Source organism: Scyliorhinus canicula, chromosome 15 (genome assembly GCF_902713615.1).
Source record: "Scyliorhinus canicula chromosome 15, sScyCan1.1, whole genome shotgun sequence".
Taxonomy (NCBI): domain Eukaryota; kingdom Metazoa; phylum Chordata; class Chondrichthyes; order Carcharhiniformes; family Scyliorhinidae; genus Scyliorhinus; species Scyliorhinus canicula.
In genome coordinates, this window is record NC_052160.1 from 24,715,904 (window position 1) to 24,736,626 (window position 20,723).

The window sequence follows — 20,723 nt, forward strand, 5'->3', positions numbered from 1 at the left end:
TTACATTGACTGGTTCTCCTTCATCTACCCTGCTTGTTACCACCTAAAAGAATTCTAATAAAGGACCAGGTTCGAACCCGGCCCCGGGTCACTTTCTGCGTGGAGTTTGCACATTCTCCCCATGTCTGCGTGGGTTTCACCCCCACAACCCAAAGATGTGCAGGTTAGGTAGATTGGCCACACTAAACTGCCCCTTAATTGGGAAAAAATAATTGAGTACTGGGACCCAGGCATCTGAAAGCATGGCTGCCAAGGGTGCAGGAATAGAAATTGTGGTTGTGCCAGAGGCCCGAATTGGAGGAGCACAGGTACCTGGACAGAGAGTTGTAGGGCGTGAGGAGGTGACAGGGATAGTGAGTCCTACTTTCATCAACAAATAGGCAGCCATCTCAAACATACAACTGGCAACTTGCTACGCAAATATCAGCGCCACCACCATTAACTGGATACCTTCATGCAGTCATATCTTGTAATCTTCTTCATGAGAATCTTCTTTATAGCATATAGCTGGCGATCCAATTTATTTCTGACCTGGAATAAATAGAAATACAAGGGTACAATTACTGATGGATGAATTTTAATGCACGCGATTCATGTTCACGCTATCATTATGCCATCAAAGTACAAATAGAACTGTAATAATCCTCACGAGACCCACGGGGATGACCCTCTGATCTCTCCATGGCGCTCGTGGAATACGAGCTCCCGCCCCGCAAATAAATTGCATGCGTCGCCAAAAGTAGCCTCAATTAAGATAACCCTCCAAGTGAATGGCCATCCCTTGGATATGGAAATAGATACAGAGGTTGCCACTTTGATCATTGGACAACAGACATTCAGGAAAATTCCTTTAGGGATCCAGTACCTGGGCCTAAAGGACACTAAGGCAGGGCTGGCAACGAATGCCAGAGAACCATTAACAATTACTGGGACAACAATGACCCCGGTTTCCCAGGGACAACAATCAGTTCGATTGCCACTGACAGTGGTCAACAAGGCTTCCCGTTAGGACAGGTACCCCATGCCATGTGTGGAAGAGCTTTACGCATAGTTGGCTGGGGGCCATTCCTTCTTGGAAACTGGACATGTGCCATGCATATCTCCAGCTGGAGTTGGACAAGGCGGGAATGTGGAAAAGAAACAAGACCTCCAGAAGAGGTCTCATGACCACTGGAAGCAGGATTCAATCCAAAGGACAGTATATGTCCAGAATTTGGGGGATGGAGCCGGGTGGGACCATAGCGGAAAGACGTGACCAGTCTCCTATATAGTCAAAACCAGCGAATGGACGGTACGCAAGCATGTGGACCACCTCAAAGGTAGGGAGCCACCAGAGGTAGCCCCACTGAACAAATCAGTCCCCTGTCCCCCATATCTATCATCCGTTGACCAGGGAGCAGAACCCCCTCCCAGGGTCCAGGTCTGCATGAGACTCTGCATCAGACATTGATATGGAATCTTCAATGCCTTTGGAGGACAGTAGGATCAGAGACGGACTTCCGACAGGACTCCTCCGATGGTCAGCATGAAAATGAAGTTCCCCAACGCGTGATACTTCTTCTCCCTGCCCCAGCCATACAGCTATTGGAGGCAAAGCGGTGAAGGAAACCTCCACTGCATCCAGCAACAGAGAGACCTACAGATTCGGGTGGGGAGGTGCAACCCGCACGATTGATCTCCCCATGGGACTCCTGGAATACATGCTCCCCCGCTGATGGCGGAGGCCCGTCAGCTGTGGCTCTTCGAATCAACCCTTAAAAGCCAGCCTGGATTGGGACCGGCGTGATCAATTGTGCTGGTTGGAACCTATGTGCATTGCAGCCTTTTCTTTTGGTTGGAAATATCCCCCCCCCCCCAAAAAAACAAAATGTTGAGGCTGGAGTCATTCGAAAATTCGAACTTCGATTCATAGCGTTTTTTTTTTATTTTTAAATAATTTTTATTGAGAAATTTTGATTTTACACAACATTGACGCACCTTAGTAAAATACCGAAAATAACAATAATATTAACAATCATATACATTTGCCCCATCCCCATGAACAACCCAGCATTTTAACAACAACACAAATTAACACACTATAAAGTTACAGAATAAACACTACAATAATGCAGCTGCTATTGACCCAGTTACCTATCTCTGAGCCAGGAAGTCCAGAAAAGGCTGCCATCGTTTATAGAACCCTTGTATTGATCCTCTCAGGGCAAATTTGACCTTTTCCAATTTTATAAATCCCGCCATGTCACTGATCCAGGTCTCCACGCTTGGGGGCCTTGCATCCTTCCATTGTAACAGAATCCTTCGACGGGCTACTAGGGACGCAAAGGCCAGGACACCGGCCTCTTTCGCCTCCTGCACTCCCGGCTCTACCGCAACTCCAAAAATCGCGAGTCCCCACCCTGGTTTGACCCTGGATCCAACCACCCTCGACACTGTCCCCGCCACCCCCTTCCAGAATTCTTGATTCATAGCGTTTTGTTAGGCAACGGGCGTTAAGGGTTACGGAACCAAGATGGGTAAACGGAGTTAAGATACAGATCAGTCATGATCTAAAATGGATAGTGGAACAGGCTTGAGGGACCGAATGGCCTTACTTCTGTTCCAATTAATGAAGTTTTAATTTTTCCTCCTCTAGCCTTCTATCACTGAATGACAGTGCCATTCAGATACTCTGCACCTTCAGGTTCATGTCAGCTTCCATATGCTTCTAGGTAAGGGGAAGGATAACACGTTAGAAGAGGTTCCATATCTCTTACTGTTTCTCTAGCTCATACAGCTTTTATTTAGAGCAAAATCAGAATCCAGAATCAAAAATGAAAGATTTTTTGCCACAAACCTTGTAGACTTTCCCGTAACTACCTCTTCCCAGTCTTCCGATCTCTTCAAATTCACTGAGATAGCGCGATGTCTGTTCATGGAACAGGGTTTCCTTGGTTCTGAGCACAGATCAAAAAGTAACGCTTCAGTTTACAAACTTCTAGTTGATACATTCTGAATAATTAAGACTTTGGTAATGATGCTGCCTCACGGCGCCAAGGACCCGGGTTCAATCCCGGCTCTGGGTCACTGTCCGTGTGGAGTTTGCACATTTTCCCCGTGTCTGCGTGGGTTTCACCCCCACAACCCAAAGATGTGCAGGGTAGGTGGATTGGCCACACTAAATTGCCCCTTAATTGGAAAAAATAGAATAGGGTACTCTAAATTTATTTTTTAAAAAGACTTTGGTAATGTTGCTCACCCACAATTTTTTTTAAAATCAAGCTTGTGTGGGCACCACTGGCAAGGGCAGCATTTATAGTCCATTCCTGAGTTAGCTTCAATACAACTGAGAGATTGCTCGGCCTCATCAAAGGGCAGATAAGACTCCAGTTGGCGTTAAGTTGGTATGGGAGTAGAGTCACAAATACAGGCCCACCGGGTAAGACTGGGGGGTTTCCTTCCCAATAGAATTTTAGTGAACCAGTTGGGCTTTTAAACAATACTCCGAAAGCTTCATAGTCAGTTTACTGACAACAGAACATTATTCCCAGAATTTAAAGCATAACTGAATTCAGACATGGTGGCATGGTGGCGCAGTGGTTAGCACTGCTGCCTCACGGCACCGAGGTCCCAGGTTCAATCCTGGCCTCGGGTCACTGTCCGTGTGGGGTTTGCACATTCTCCCCATGTCTGCGTGGGTTTCATCCCCACAACCCAAATTTGTGCAGGTTAGGTGGACTGGCCACGCTAAATTGCCCCTTAATTGGAAACAAATAATTGGATACTCTAAATTCATTAAAAAAAACATTTTTTTAATGAAAATAAAAAGAATAACTGAATTCAAATTCTCAAATTACCTGCGGTGGGATTTGAACTCTCACCTCTGGATTATTAGTCCAGTAAAATACCCACTGCACCCACACTCAGTTCATTCACCACATACCTGCAGGAGACAGGGGCAGCTGCATCTCCATTTGTAGCAGGTCTCTAAAAAAACAGAAAGGCAATGTGAATGAGAAGCCAACCTCATTCACTGCAATCCAAACTGCCCAACGCTCAACACCTATGGCAACGTTACCCTCAGCTGGAGGCTTCCCAGTCTAGAGGCGGATTTACAATGAAACACACCATGCCTACGCACAGGGCCCTGACCAATTGGGGGGGGGGGGGGGGGGGGGGGGGGGGGAGCTGGGGTCTGTGGGTAGGAGAAATTGTTATATATTGCATATTTGTAAAAATAAGGACATGGGGAGTCCACACCAAGTAAAATAAGAAACAAAGTTCTATCTACTTGAACGATATGTACTCTACCCGGCAGATCCCTACCAGGTTCCTCTTGAGGTTGGTGCCTTACTGGCTGACCTTGTAAACATGAGTTAACTGAGATCCCTGCCCCGAGCAGAGAAGCTCGTACTCCATAAGGAGCACAGGGATGGCAAGCATTCAGACCCCGTACTCTGTGCGGGATATGACAATTTTATATTCTGCTGAAGTAATGTCATTAAAAACCCTGTGTTCAAATACATACAGGCAGTATGTCTGCTAAAGCTGTGATTAAGAAGTTGTACCGGTGAGGAATAATCACTGATTTTAACCATTTACTTGTTTTCGTAGAATTGGCTAATGGAACTGCTTTTATTGTTGGAGGTTCCCTTAGGTGTAGATAATGTATGAGGGGTTGTGTTGAGTCCTCGCTAAGCAGGTCATGGGACATCTTAGTGGGAGGAGGCAGGAGATTTTGGCCACAGATGGTGTAATTAATGGGAGGAGCCAGGCTTTGCTATAGTTTTGCAGTCTGTTAAAAGATTTTAAGTTGAACAGCAGTTTGTCAGAAGATTTGTGTCTGACAAGACAGAAGGATTTTCAGTTTGTTCCTGAGAGGGTCTCTCTCTCTCTCTCCAAAGATCTGCACAGATAAGCAAGTAACCCTGAGTGTTAATTCTTTTGAAATGGCATTTGAACTGTATTGGGTTGCTTAATCGGAATATACAGTGGCAGGTATAGATCGTAAGTTAGTTTTTTTTCTTTTAATTTTAACTGTCAATTGGAAAGCTATTACTGTGTTGCTAATGTGATTGATTCTTTGTTTAAAGTTGTTTTATCATAAAGATACCTATTAGTCAGTGTTATCACTCCTGTGGTTGGGCAGCACCGTGGCGCAGTGGTTAGCACTGCAGCCTACAGCACCGAGGACTCGGGTTCGATCCGATCCCCCCCCCCCCCCCCCCCCCCCCCCCCCCACCCCCCACCAAGCCACCCCCAGATGCATCCACGCTGAGGTCCCGCCGGGTAAGATCAGGTGTGAACGGTGCCGGCGGGATTCGGCTTTTATTGCGTGGCCGCTCGGCCCATCCCGGGCGCAGAATCGTCAGGGGGCCCCCGTAGAGCGGCCGCTGACCGGCACCGCGCCGGCGCCAATTCTCCACTCTCCGGAGAATCAGCAGACTGGCGTCGGGGTGGCGTGGCACGATTCGCGCCCGTCCCGGGATTCTCCAACCCGGCCCCGAGGTGAGAGAATCCCGCCTCCTTTGTTTTACTTTCGCGAAAAACTGAGGGCACACCAGCAAGGCACCAGTCAGGCACCGGGCAAAAGTCCCGACCAAGGTGAGCTAGCTGGTCAGCAGCTGTTGAGCAGCAAAAGGAGCAGGTAAGGGGCGAATCGACCCCCCGGGGCGGGGGGGTGGGGGGTTTGGCTGAGGAGGATAGGCAGGCCAGCCAGCAACAGCAAGGTGAGGGGCCAGGAAAAACCCACAATGTGGTGAGCCAGCCGGTCAAATCAGCAGGGTACGAGCAGAGAGTGGGGCAGGTAACCCACAGGCCACAATCGGTAAGGATAGGCAACAACACCACTTCCACGATCATCCTCAACACCAGTGTGCCCCACAAGGCTGTGTCCTCAGCCCCCTACTATACTCCTTATGCACCTATGACTGTGTGGCCAAATTCCCCTCCAACTCGATTTTCAAATTTGCTGATGACACCACCATAGTGGGTCGGATGTCAAACAATGACGAGGCAGAGTACAGGAATGAGATAAAGAATCTGGTGAACTGATGCAAAGACGATAATCTCTCCCTCAATGTCAACAAAACAAAGGAGATTGTCATCGACTTCAGGAAACGTAGTGGAGAGCATGCCCCTGTCTACATCAATGGGAACGAAGTAGAAAGTGTCGAGAGCTTCAAGTTTTTAGGTGTCCAGATCACCAACAACCTGTCCTGGTCCCCCCATGCCGACACTATAGTTAAGAAAGCCCACCAATCCGGTTGGCAATGAGTGAGTGAGCCGCACATTCGGGGGCTCTCACTCCGGTGGGACTTAAGGACCTGGTTCCCCGGTTTTGCAGGACTGTGGAGCGGTGAAAGGACGGCCACGGAGGTGCGGAGGAGCGGGCAGAACTGCATGGAACCGCGGGAGAGCAGGAAGCAGCGAAAACGGGAGAGGAAGGGACAAAGACAAGGTGCAGGGGAAGCTGACCCGGAACCCAAGATGGCGGACCTGCGGACCTCGGACCCAGCAATCCAGCAAGTGCTGGAAAATATGCTGCACGTTATTAAAAGCAGCTTTGAGTCATTGAAGCGGGATAACTTGGACCCACTTCAGAAGGCAGTGGATCAGCTGAACCAGAGGCTGGATGCCCAGGACAAAAAGGTTAAGGAGCTGGGAGAGGCGGTGGAGGAGCAGGCGGATGCGCAGACAATTGCGGCGTTAGAAGTCGACGGGTTGAAGGAGAGGCAGAGAAGACTGCTGGACAGAGTAGAGGAGTTGGAAAATAGAGCCCGAAGACAAAATCTGAGGATCATCGGCCTCCCGGAGGGGGCTGAGGGAGCTGATGCGGCAGCGTTTGTGGCAGACCTGTTGATGCAGCTGATGGGGGCTGAAGCCTTCCCGCTACCGCCGGAGCTGGAGGAGGCACACAGAATACAGGCGAGACAGGTGCGTCCGGGGGGTCCCCCCTGTCCGATGGTGATTAGGTTCCACAGGTTTGTGGAAAAGGAGCGGGTGCTGCGGTGGGCAAAGAGCGCCAAGAGCAGAACGTGGAACAACAGTGTTCTTCGCATTTACCAGGACCTAAGCCAGGAGGTGGCTCGGCGGCGAGCAGCCTTTAAATAAGTTAAGGAGGTGCTGTTCAAGAAGCACGTGAAGTTTGGTCTGCTCTTCCCGGCCTGTCTTTGGGTTACGCATCAGGGTCAACACCACTACTTCTCCGAGCCCGAAGAAGCGATGGACTTTGCGAGGGATCAGGGGCTGGTCCCGAAAAAAGAGGTCCCACGGACGCAAGCTAAGGTCCGAGAACTACCGTTTGAAGGGATGCTGACTGTGCCTGGACTGTTGGTCGACTGTTTATTGTGTTAAAGGTGCCATGTGGGGTATTTGTTTTGTGGGCAGTCTTTGCCTGTTTTTGTTGCTTTTATTTTCTTTTTCTGGGTCTTTCTGCTGTGGTGGGTACCTTTTGTTGGGCTCTCTGAGTACACCGGAGCCGGTATTGCAACAAAGGGGTGGCCGGTCTGCAATGGGGATTAAAGACGTGGGTTGGGGGCTTTAGTTTTATTTATGTTTATGGTTTGTTATGTCTGTTTCGGGTGGGTGTTGTATGGGTACTGGGGTATTGCGGGGTTATTTTATTAATGCTCGGAAAGGGATGTGGGTTAACTCTTTTCTGTGTACACGGCGGGAACTGTATTGCACCTGGAGCAGCCTCGCGGGGCTGTTTGAGGTTTACATCTTGTTTGTCCTTCCCGGGCTAGTGAGATTGCTCGTGGGTTGGAGAGGGGCAGGGTGCGCTGGGGAGTAGGGATGAGGTCGGGGAAACAATAGGAGTGGGACAAGTGGGCGCCGGAGTGATGAGTCACCGGGCCAGCAGATTGGCTAGTCAAGGGAGTCAGGTGGGGGGGGGGGGGGGTGGAGAGAGAATACAGCCAATGGATGGCAGGGGTGGGGTTACCAGGGGATGTTGCTGGGGGGGGGGGGGTTTCCGCTGACGTGGGGGGGGGATCTGAAGTAGGTAATAGAAAGGAGGTCAGGGGTGGAGGCGGCCATAAATGGCACGGCCGCACGGGCCGGGGGCGGGCCCGAGAAAGGTTATGGCTGACCGGCGTGGTGGGGGGGGGGGGGGGGGGGGGTTGTGCCCCCCAACCAGGCTGATCACCTGGAATGTCATGGGACTAAATGGGCCAGTTAAAAGGGCACGTGTCTTCGCGCATTTGCGGGCTCTAAAGGCGGACGTATTTATGTTGCAGGAGACACATCTGAAAGTGTCTGACCAGACTAGGCTAAGGAAGGGCTGGATTAGCCAGGTCTTCCACTCGGACTTGGATTCTAAGTCCAGGGGGGTAGCAATTATGATCAATAAGCGGGTTCAATTTGAGGCGGAAGGCATAGTCGCAGACAGGGGAGGGGGCAGATTCCTGATGGTAAGGGGAAAACTGGAGGGGAGAAGAGTGGTGCTGGTGAACATATACGCTCCGAACTGGGACGATGTGGACTTTATCAAAAGAGTGCTGGGGAAGATCCCGGACCTAGACTCACGTAGGTTGATAATGGGGGTGGGGGGGGGACTTTAATACGGTCCTTGACCCGGAGCTGGACCGGTCGTGTCCCAGAACAGGTAGGCTCCCAGCAATGGCAAGAGAGCTGAAAGGGTTCATGGAGCAAATGGGGCAGTGGACCCCTGGAGAGTCAGACAGCCGACGGGAAGGGGCTACTCGTTTTGCTCACATGTTCATGAAGTATATTCTAGGATTGATTTCTTTATCTTGAGCAGGGACTGTGTAGGGGAAGTAAAGAATACGGAATATTCGGCAATCACTATCTCGGACCATGCCACTGGGTGGACCTGCAGGTCGGGGGGGCGAATTACCAACGCCCGCAATGGAGGTTAGACGTAGGATTGTTGTCGGAGGAGGGGATACGTGAGAGACTTCAGAAGTGTATGCAAAACTACTTGCAGGTGAACGATACGGGGGAGGTTTCAGCAGCGACCCTGTGGGAGTCGTTAAAGGCAGTAGTGAGGGGGGAGCTGATCTCAAGTCGGGCTCACAGGGTCAGGGCGGACAGAGCAGAAATGGACAGATTGGTTAGGGAAATTTATTGGAAACACGAGGAGCATGCGGGGTCCCCTGGGGAGGACCTACTCAGGGAGAGACGGAGATTACAGGCGGAACTGGGGGTGCTATCCACGAGTAGGGCCGTGGAACAACTTAGGAAGGCGAGGGGAGTGGTGTATGAGCATGGGGAGAAGGCCAGCAGATTGCTAGCGCAGCAAATCAGGAAGAGGGAGGCGGCCAGGGAAATAAGTAGAGTGATCGATGGGGAAGGGAGCAGAGTGGAGGACCCGGCAGGACTGAATAAGGTATTCTGGGACTTCTATAGTAGGCTGTATACTTCAGAACCCCCGGAGGAGATGAAAAGGTTCCTGGATGGGTTAACATTCCCAAAAGTAGGTGGGGGACTAGTGGACGGGCTGGGGGCCCGGATTAGAGTGGAGGGGGTATTGGGGGGCCTAAAGACCATGCAGTCGGGGAAAGCCCCGGGGCAGGATGGATACCCAGTAGAGTTTTACAAGAAGTTCTCGGAGTTAGTGGGACCGGTCTTGATGAGGGTTTTTAATGAGGTAAGGGACAGAGGGACCCTGCCGCCGCCGATGTCGCAAGCCACCATCTCGCTTATACTGAAGCGGGACAAGGACCCGGAATCCTGCGGGTCATACAGGCCAATCTTCCTGATCAATGTGGATGCCAAGCTCCTGGCAAAGGTCCTGGCGATTAGAATTGAGGACTGCGTACCGGAAGTGATTTATCAGACAGGGTTTGTGAAAGGCAAGCAGCTGACAGCTAACTTGAGAAGATTGCTTAATGAGATCATGATGCCCCCGGCGGGCAAGGAGGCGGAGGTAGTGGTGGCAATGGACGCTGAGAAGGCCTTCGACCGGGTGGAGTGGGGCTATCTGTGGGAGGTGCTCAGACGGTTTGGGTTCGGGGAGGGACTGGTGAATTGGGTCAGACTACTGTACCAGGCCCCAAAAGCCAGCGTCAGGATGAACAGAGTAGTATCAGATTATTTCAGACTGCATCGCGGGACCAGACGGGATGCCCATTCTCCCTGTTGCTGTTCGCGCTAGCCATAGAGCCGTTGGCGATTGCGTTGAGAGCTGCGAAGGGATGGATGGGAATGACCAGGGGTGGGGTGGAACATAGGGTCTCTCTCTATACGGACGACCTGCTCCTGTACGTGTCGGACCCTCTACCCTTCTCTACTCACACACCTTCTTTACTCCTCTCTGTCACACACACACACTCCATATCCCCTGTCAAACACACTCTATCCCTCCCTCCTCTGTCACACACACAAACGTCTACCCCAACTAAGTACTTTTTTATAATAAACATTTTATTGAGGTATTTTTGGTATTGTAACAACAAAATAAACAATGTACATGAAACTATAAACATAGTGCAAAAGGCGTCTTACTTCCTTACAGGTCCCACCTTTATTAACCCCCTACTCTAAGCTAAGCCCCCCACGTTCTGCTGACGATTAATTTTCCGCGTAGAAGTCGACGAACGGTTGCCACCTCCGGGTGAATCCTAACAGTGACCCTCTCAAGGCGAACTTGATTTTCTCCAAACAGAGAAAGCTAGCCATGTCCGATAGCCAGGTCTCCGACTTCGGGAGCTTTGAGTCCCTCCAAGCTAATAGTATCCGTCTCCGGGCTACCAGGGAAGCAAAGGCCAGAACGTCTGCCTCTTTCTCCTCCTGGATTCCCAGGTCTTCTGACACCCCGAAAATTGCCACCTCTGGACTCAGCGCCACCCTTGTTTTTAACACCGTGGACATGACATCTGTAAACCCCTGCCAAAATCCCCTAAGCTTCGGACATGTCCAGAACATGTGGACATGGTTCATGGTCCTCCTGCACATTTTGCACACCTGTCTTCCACCCCAAAGAATCTGCTCATCCGGGCCACTGTCATGTGAGCCCAGTGAACGACCTTAAATTGTATCAGGCTGAGCCTGGCACATGTTGCGGACGCGTTGACTCTACTCAACGTGTCCGCCCATAGACCATCCTCTATCTCACCCTCAGCTCTTCCTCCCACTTGCGCCTCAGCTCCTCGGTCTGCGTCTTCTCTGACCCCATAGGTTCCTTGTAAATGTCAGAGATGCTCCCTTCTCCTACCCACCCTCTGGAAACTACCCTGTCCTGAATTCCCCTTAGCGGTAGGAGCAGGAAGGTTGATACATGTTTACGTAGGAAGTCCCGTACCTGCGATACCTGAATTTGTTTCCCCTCGCCAACCCAAACTTCTCCTCCAGCACCCTCATCCTCGGAAAGCTCCCTCTATAAACATAGCCCTCATCCTGTCAATCCCTGCTCTCCGCCATATCCCCGGAACCCCCCATCCATACTTCCCGTGGCAGACCGGTGATTACAGATTGGGGACCAGACGGATGCTCCCTCTGCTCCCACATCTCCTCCATTGCCCCCAGACTCTCAGAGCCGCCACCACCATGGGGCTGGTGGAGTACCGTGCCGGCGGGAATGGCAGAGGCACAGTTATAAATGCCCCCCGACTGGTGCCCTTGCATGAAGCCGCCTCCATACTCTCCCATGCCGACCCCTCCGCCACCACCCACTTCCTGATCATGGCTATATTCGCCGCCCAGTAATAGTTACTAAAATTTGGCAGCGCCAGCCCGCCCTCTCCCTGACTCTGTTCAAGCATTACCTTCCTTACCCGCGGGGGTCTTGCCCGCCCAAACGAAGCCAGTGATCACTTTGTTGACCCGTTTAAAAAAGGACCGCAGAATAAAGATGGGGAGACAGTGAAATACGAACAGGAATCTCGGGAGGACCGTCATCTTCACCGTCTGCAGCCTCCCAACCAGTGGCAGCGGAAACGCGACCCACCTCCAAAAATCGTCCTTCATTTGGTCGACTAGCCGGGCCAGATTTAATTTATGTAGCCGGTCCCATTCCCGTGCCACTTGAATGCTTAGGTACCTAAAGCTTCCCCCTACTAATCTTTTTTTTTCTTTTTTTAATTTGTATTAGGATTTATTGGAACATTTGACAGAGTTAGGAAATATACATTTCCAAGATAACAACGCAAATATTTGTGGGGGCCATGGTGAAATATTACATTTGTACTTGATTAGGCTATTCATCAACAAATTTTACATAGCAAACAAAATCAGGAAAGCGACCATTAAACAGAAGAGTCCCATAGCTTCAGACAAGGCAAATCCAAGTATAGCATACGAGATTAACTGCTGCTTCAGGGATGGATTTCTGGCGAAGCCAATAATAAGACTACCAAAAACGGTTCCAATTCCAGCCCCAGAAACTGCCACTCCGACTGTGGCAGCTCCAGCACCAATAAACTTTGCAGCAGTGTCAATATCCGCCCTTGTGACTTCTCTGGCTATAAGCTCAATGTGGGGAAGAGTGAGCTGTGTGTGGTGCATATGGGGGACCAGGAGAAAGAGATAGGGGAGCTCCTGCTGAAAAGGGCAGAGAGGAGCTTCAGATACCTGGGAGTCCAGATAACCAGGAGCTGGGGGGCCCTGCATAGGTTAAACTTCACGAGGCTGGTGGAGCAGATGGAGGAGGAGTTCAGGAGGTGGGATGTGTTGCCACTCTCCCTAGCCGGCAGGGTCCAGTCGGTTAAGATGACGGTGCTCCCAAGGTTTTTGTTTCTCTTCCAGTATTTACCCATTATGATTCCAAAGGCTTTCTTTAGGAGGGTTAACAGGAGCATTACGGGGTTTGTGTGGGCGCAGAAGGAGGGTATTCTTGGAGCGAGACAGGGAGGTGGGTGGATTGGCGCTGCCCAACCTGTGTGGGTATTACTGGGCTGCGAACGTGGCAATGATTCATAGGTGGGTGATGGAGGGGGAGGGAGCCGCATGGAAGAGGACAGAGGCGGCGTCCTTTGTGGGCACGAGTTTAGAGGCGCTGGTGACGGCCCCGTTGCCGCTCCCCCCGGCAAGGTACTCTTCGAGTCCGGTAGTGGTGGCTGCCCTCAAAATGTGGTGGAGGAGGCATAGGGGGGGAAGGCCTCGGTTTGGTCCTCGATACGGGGGAACCACCGGTTTGTACCAGGGAGGATAGATGAAGGGTTTTTGAGTTGGCACAGGGCAGGTATCAGGTGGATGGGGGACCTCTTCCTAGACGGGTAGTTTGCGACCTTAGAGGAGTTGGAGGGGAAGTGGGGTCTCCCCCCTGGGAATGCTTTCAGGTATATGCAGATTAGGGCGTTTGTTAGGCGGCAGGTAGCGGAATTTCCGCTATTGCCGCCAAGGGGGGTTCAGGACAGGGTGCTCTCGGGGACGTGGGTCAGCAAGGGTAGGATCTCTGCAATTTATCAGGTGATGCAGGAGGCCTCGGTGGAGGAGCTGAAAGCGAAGTGGGGGGAGGAGATTGTGAGGGGACGTGGGTGGACACCCTGGGGAGGGTGATTTCCTCCTCTTCTTGCGCACAGCTTAGTCTAATCCAGCTAAAGGTGCTGCAGAGGGCACATATGACTGGAATCAGGCTGAGCCGGTTCTTTGGGGGTGAGGACAGGTGTGGCAGGTGTTCGGGGAGCCCAGCGAATCACACCCACATGTTCTGGGCGTGTCCGGCGTTGGAGGGTTTCTGGATTGGGGTGGCGGGGACCTTGTCCAGGGTGGTTGGCTCCAGGGTGGAACCGGGCTGACGGCTCGTTATTTTTGGGGTAGCATCGGAGCCGGGAGTGCAGGAGGCAAGAGAGGCCGGTATTCTGGCCTTTGCGTCCCTAGTAGCCCGGCAAAGGATCCTTTTGCAGTGGAGAGACGCGAAGCCCCCGAGCCTGGAATCCTGGATCAGCGACATGGCTGGGTTCATTAAACCGGAGAGGGTCAAGTTTGCCCTTAGGGGGTCGGTACAAGGGTTCTTCCGGCGGTGGCAGCCTTTTCTTGATTTCCTGGCGGAGCATTAGAGGGTGGTCAACTTCAGCAGCAACCCGGGGCGGTGGGGGGGGGGGGGGGCGACTATGAGTTCATTATGGGGGTTTGTACTTATGGTTCTATGTTTATTACTCTTTCCTGTTGTTAATTTATTGTTTTTGTATTGGGGGGGGGGGGGTTATTGTTTTTCCCTTTTCGTTGTTGGGATAAAATTTGTTGTTGGAAAATTTGAATAAAAATTATTTTTTTTAAAAATATCCGCCCTTGTAGCACTTGTCTGAAGCTCTCTGAACACTTCTTGAATAAATGAATTCTTGCTCTGCGTCCTTCTCAAAAGTGTTGTGTTTCCTTTTTCAAACCGAGCCTCTGGTGTGAACATGACTGACATGGAAAGTGGTCTGTACAGAGCTCCAGATCCATAGCGTACCGCTGCTGCGGCCGGGGCCAGCTTGGTGGCGGTGAAACACTGCTGGGGCCGGGGCCAGCTTGGTGGCTGTGAAACGCTGCTGCGGCCGGGGCCAGCTTGGTGGCGGTGCTGCGGCCGGGGCCAGCTTGGGGGCGGTGCTGCGGCCGGGACCAGCTTGGGGGCGGTGCTGCGGCCGGGACCAGCTTGGTGGCGGTGCTGGGGCCGGAGCCAGCTTGGTGGCGGTGCTGCGGCCGGGACCAGCTTGGTGGCGGTGCTGCGGCCGGGACCAGCTTGGTGGCGGTGCTGGGGCCGGGACCAGCTTGGTGGCGGTGAAACGCTGCTGCGGCCGGGGCCAGCTTGGGGGCGGTGCTGGGGCCGGAGCCAGCTTGGTGGCGGTGCTGGGGCCGGGGCCAGCTTGGTGGCGGTGCTGGGGCCGGGGCCAGCTTGGTGGCGGTGCTGCGGCCGGGGCCAGCTTGGTGGCGGTGAAACGCTCCTGCGGCCGGGGCCAGCTTGGTGGCGGTGAAACGCTGCTGCGGCTGGGGCCAGCTTGGTGGCGGTGCTGGGGCCGGAGCCAGCTTGGTGGCGGTGCTGGGGCCGGGGCCAGCTTGGTGGCGGTGCTGGGGCCGGGGCCAGCTTGGTGGCGGTGCTGGGGCCGGGGCCAGCTTGGTGGCGGTGAAACGCTGCTGCGGCCGGGGCCAACTTGGGGGCGGTGCTGCGGCCGGGACCAGCTTGGTGGCGGTGAAACGCTGCTGCGGCCGGGGCCAGCTTGGGGGCGGTGCTGCGGCCGGGGCCAGCTTGGTGGCGGTGCTGCGGCCGGGACCAGCTTGGTGGCGGTGAAACGCTGCTGCGGCCGGGGCCAGCTTGGTGGCGGTGAAACGCTGCTGCGGCTGGAGCCAGCTTGGTGGCGGCGAAACGCTGCTGCGGCCGGGGCCAGCTTGGTGGCGGTGCTGGGGCCGGGGCCAGCTTGGTGGCGGTGCTGGGGCCAGCTTGGGGGCGGTGCTGCGGCCGGGACCAGCTTGGTGGCGGCAAAACGCTGCTGCGGCCGGGGCCAGCTTGGTGGCGGTGCTGTGGCCGGGGCCAGCTTGGTGGCGGTGCTGGGGCCGGGGCCAGCTTGGTGGCGGTGCTGGGGCCGGGGCCAGCTTGGGGGCGGTGCTGCGGCCGGGACCAGCTTGGTGGCGGTGAAACGCTGCTGCGGCCGGAGCCAGCTTGGTGGCGGTGCTGGGGCCGGGGCCAGCTTGGTGGGGGTGAAACGCTGCTGCGGCCGGGGCCAGCTTGGTGGCGGTGAACCACTGCTGCGGCCGGGGCCAGCTTGGTGGCGGTGCTGGGGCCGGGGCCAGCTTGGTGGCGGGTGAAACGCTGCTGCGGCCGGGGCCAGCTTGGGGGCGGTGCTGCGGCCGGGGCCAGCTTGGGGGCGGTGCTGCGGCCGGGACCAGCTTGGTGGCGGCAAAACGCTGCTGCGGCCGGGGCCAGCTTGGTGGCGGTGCTGCGGCTGGGGCCAGCTCGGTGGCGGTGAAACGCTGCTGCGGCCGGGGCCAGCTTGGTGGCGGTGCTGTGGCCGGGGCCAGCTTGGTGGCGGTGAAACGCTGCTGCGGCCGGGGCCAGCTTGGTGGCGGCGAAACGCTGCTGCGGCCGGGGCCAGCTTGGTGGCGGTGAAACGCTGCTGCGGCTGGAGCCAGCTTGGTGGCGGTGAAACGCTGCTGCGGCCGGGGCCAGCTTGGTGGCGGTGAACGTGGCAGCGGTGGAAAGGCTCAAATCCGGACGGTGCCCCCCCAGCAGAGACCAACAAAAAAAAAGCCCCCTACTAATCTAAACGGCAGCTCCTCCAATCGCCTCTCCTGTCCCCTCGCCTGGACCGCAAACATCTCACTTTTCCCCATATTTAGCTTATACCCCGAAAAACGGCCAAATTCCCCTAGAATCCTCATGATTTCTTCCATCCCCTCTATTGGGTCCGATACATACAGAAGCAGGTCGTCTGCATAGAGCAAGACTCTGTGCTCCAACGCCCCCGGACGAGCCCCTTCCAGCCCCTTGTGGCTCACAGAACAATTGCCAACGGCTCTATAGCTAGCGCGAACTACAGTGGGTAGAGGGGGCATCCCTGTCTCGTCCCCAGGTGCAGTCTAAAATAGTCCGATATTGTCCTATTCGTCTGTACGCTTGCCGCAGGAGCCTGATACAGCAACCTGACCCAGTCAATAAAGCCCCGCCCAAATCCGAACCGTCCCAGTACCTCCCACAGATAATCCCATTCTACCCGATCAAAAGCCTTTTCTGCATCCATTGTGATCACTACCTCCACCTCCCTACCTTCCGGGGGCATCATGATCACGTTTGACAAGCTTCTAACATTGGCCAATAACTGCCTACCCTTAACAAACCCCGTCTGGTCCTCCTCAATAACGTCTGGAACACAATCCTCAATTCTGGAGGAAAAAATTTTGACCAGCAATTTAGCATCCACATTCAAGAGGGACATCGGCCTGTAGGACCTACACAGCTCCGGGTTCTTGTGATGCTTCAGAATCAGCGAAATCATGGCCTGTGACATCATTGGGGGCAGCATCTCTCTTTCCCTTGCCTCATTGAACATCCTCATCGACACCGGCCCCAATATCCCAGAGAACTTTTTATAAAACTCCACTGGGTTCCCGTCCGACCCCAAGGCTTTACCCGACTGCATGGCCTTCAGACCCTCCACTATCTCTTCCAACTTGATCGGGGGCCCCAGCCCTTCTACCAGCTCCCCGTCCACCTTTGGGAAATTCAGCCCCTCCAAGAAGTGCCTCATCCCCTCCGGCCCCGTAGGGGGTTCCGACCTGTACAGCCTGCTGCAGAAATCCCTAAACGCCTTATTCACCCCTGCTGAATCCCCAACCAGGTTACCATCTCCGTCATTTACTTTCCCTCTCTCCCTGGCTGCCTCCCTCTTTCTAAGTTGCTGTGCAAGCAGTCTGCTGGCCTTCTCTCCATGCTCAGAGATCGCCCCCATCGCCTTTCTCAGCTGCACCAGCGACCTCCTTGTGGTTAACAAGCCGAACTCCGCCTGTAGCCTCCGCCGTTCCCTTAAAAGCCCTGCCTCTGGGGTCTCCGCATACCTCCTATCAATCTGTAGGATCTCCTTTACCAGTCGGTCCGTCTCTGCCCTGTCCACCTTTTCCCTATGGGCCCGTATCGAGATCAGCTCCCTTCTGACCACTGCCTTCAGTGCTTCCCACACCACCACTGCTGAAATTTCCCCCGTGTCGTTGACCTGCGGGTAGTTCTGAATACATTTCCTCAACCGCTCGCACACCCCTTTGTCAGCCAAAAGTCCCACAACTAACCTCCAGTGCGGGCACTGGTTACTGTCTTTACTAACCTGCAGGTCAACCCAGTGCGGAGCATGGTCTGAGATTGTGATTGACGAGTACTCCGTGTCCACCACCCCTGTCAGTAAGGCGCTGCTCAAAATAAAGAAATCAATCCGGGCGTACACTTTATGCACACGTGAGTAGAAGAAGAATTCCTTCACCCTCGGCTGCCCAAATCTCCATGGATCCACACCCCCCACCACCCCCGCATCTGCTCCATGAATCCTTTTAGCTCCTTTGCCATTGCTGGCACTCTGCCCGTTTTCGAGCTTGACCGATCCAAGCCAGGGTCCATAACTGTATTGAAGTCCCCTCCCATGACCAATCTGTGCGAGTCCAGGTCCTTCCCCAGCGTCCTCTTTATAAATTCCACATCATCCCAATTTGGCGCATACACATTTACTAATACCACCTGCACCCCCTCCAGTTTCCCACTGACCAGAATGTACCGACCTCCCACATCCGAGACTATTCTACCCGCCTCAAACACCACCCGCTTATTGATCAGGATCGCGACCCCTCTAGTCTTTGAGTCTCGTCCCGAGTGAAAGACCTGACTGACCCAGCCTTTCCTCAATCTAATCTGGTCAGTTACTCTAAGGTGCGTCTCCTGCGACATTATCACGTCCGCCTTCAGTCTCCGAAGATGCGCGAACACATGTACCTTCTTGACCGGCCCATTTAACCCTCGAACATTCCAGGTGATCAGCCTGGTTGGGAGCTCACTGCTTGCCCCCCCTCGCCGATCAGCCATCCCCTTTTTTGGGCCAGCCTCCAGCCCGTGCTCCGCGCCTCCACCGGCCCGTCCCCAGGCAGCCACGCCCCCAACCTCCTCTCTGTCCCTCAAACCAAGTCCCTCCCTCGTCAGCAGAACATTTACCCCCCTCTAGTAACAACACAATAAAACTCAAACCCTTTAATAAACTGAACATATGCATACCCCCACTACACCTCCGTGAGCTAGCCTGCCCAGCTAGCTTGGTGGCCCCCATCCCTGGCACCGGATAGTCTCCCACCTATTGTTCCCCCCCTCCCCGCTCATACAAACAAACTCCAACATCAAACAATCCCCACACAATTGCCCGACAGAAAAACACCAAAATCTAAACAAGCGCACCTCCATCCCCCAACAGTGCAAACGAAAACCTTAACTCACTCAGCTCTACCGCTGGTCCTAAATCAATGCAAAAGGCATTAGAAACAGCTTCCATCAAACAAAAATGAGAAACTTTTTTAAAAAGAAGAGAAAAACAGAAAAGAAACATGAACGTTGCAGCAAAGTTCAAAAGTTCTCAGTCCACCACCAGTCCTTTCCTCGAATTCCAGCATGTCCTCAGGCGACTCAAAATAAAAGTGCTGTTCCTCGTGCGTGACCCAGAGACAGGCCAGATACAATAGTCTGCTCTTCACCTTTTTCTTAAAAAGGATCGATCTAATTTGGTTGAAGCCTGCTCTTCTCCTGGCCACCTCCACACTCAGGTCTTGGTAAACCCACAGGATACGGTCCCACTGCAGGGGCTGTTTAGCACAGGGCTAAATCGCTGGCTTTGAAAGCAGACCGAGGCAGGCCAGCAGCACGGTTCAATTCCCGTATCAGCCTCCCCGAACAGGCGCCAGAATGTGGTGACTAGGGGCTTTTCACAGTAACTTCATTTGGAGCCTACTTGTGACAATAAGCGATTTTCATTTTCATTTCACTTGTCTGCTTGGCCCACTGTAGAATGCGCTCCTTATCCAAGTACCTGTGGAATCTCACCACCATTGCACTCAGGGGGGTCTCCCATTCGCGGCTTCCTCGCGAGCGCTCTGTGAGCCCTGTCCACCTCCAAGGGTCGGGAGACTGCCCCATCCCCCAGCAGCTTCTCAAACATGTCCGCCATGTATGCCCCAGCGTCCGCTCCTTCGGACCCCTCCGGGAGCCCAACGATTCTCAAGTTCTGCCGGCGGGACCTATTCTCTAGGTCCTCCACCTTCTTCAGGAGCTTCTTCTGCTGGTCCCTAAGCATCCCCACCTCCAACTCCACCGTAGTTTGATGTTCCTCCTGCTCAGCCAGCGCCTTCTCTACCTTCTGGATCGCCCGATCTTGGGCGTCCAACCCGAGCTCCAGCCGCTCAATTGACTCTTTTATCGGGTCCAAACAGTCCCGTTTCTGCTTAGCAAAGCCTTCCTGCATAACTTGCATCAGCTGCTCTGTTGACCGCTGGGTTGACAATCTAGTGGTCCAGTCCTCCGCTATGCTGTCTCCTGCTGCAGCTTCAGCCCAAGCCTTCTGTCTTTCTGTTTCTGCCTTTACGAGCACTTCTAGTCCTTCTCTCCATGCACCGATGTGGGAATCCAGTACATAATTGCCTCTGTCATCAGTTTTACAATTTAAGTCTGGTAGAAAATCGGGGGGGGAAAGGTCCAAAAGTCCAACGAGAGCAGGAGCCACCAAATGTGCGACTTACTCCTTCATAGCCGTCACCGGAACAACTAAGTACTTTTAAGTGCATCACCATATTTCAATTTTTTGTGATCCTTCAAACAATATTGCTAAACACATAATCTGGTCATTATCACACTGCTGTGTGTAGGGGGCTTGCCATGCACAAATTGGCCGCTGCATTACTTGCAATAAAAGTGACAAGAATTCAAAAATTACTTAGTTGGATATAAAGCACTTTGTGAGGTTCTGGGGTTTTGAAAAGTAGAGCTCGCCAACATCAGCTTGCATTGGACTCACCTGTCGATACAAGCCATTGCTTGCTGCCTGTAGCAGATTTGTGAAGGCCTGGTTGTGCTGCAGCCTCACGGTGCTGAACTCATCGCTGAAGGTGATTGGTGAAATCAAGTGCATTCCCGCTAGTTTTTGACACAGCACTGTGAAAGACAAGGTAGAGTTGTGTTTATAGAACTCCTATCATGATCTCTGCACATCCAGAAATACTTATAAATGTACGTGTTAGGAACAGCAGGAGGCCACTCAGCCCCTCGAACCTGATCCTCCATTCAATAAGATCATGGCTGATCTGACCGTAACCTCAACCCCACATTCCTGCCTACCCCTGATAACCTC

At 53.4% G+C, this 20,723-nt stretch overlaps 1 protein-coding gene across 5 annotated transcripts in view; it reads right to left on the reverse strand.

The window, feature by feature from the left end:
- eif2ak1 (eukaryotic translation initiation factor 2-alpha kinase 1) overlaps positions 1 to 20,723 on the reverse strand; it is a 67,278-nt gene that overhangs the window by 31,629 nt on the left and 14,926 nt on the right. For all 5 annotated transcript variants that reach the window (XM_038819796.1, XM_038819795.1, XM_038819797.1 and 2 more), the window contains 4 exons: positions 20,391 to 20,527; positions 3,923 to 3,966; positions 2,837 to 2,936; positions 451 to 531 (listed from right to left, as the gene is read on the reverse strand). In XM_038819796.1, coding sequence (XP_038675724.1) covers positions 451 to 531; positions 2,837 to 2,936; positions 3,923 to 3,966; positions 20,391 to 20,527 — 362 coding nt within the window. The remainder of the gene's footprint in view (positions 1 to 450; positions 532 to 2,836; positions 2,937 to 3,922; positions 3,967 to 20,390; positions 20,528 to 20,723) is intronic.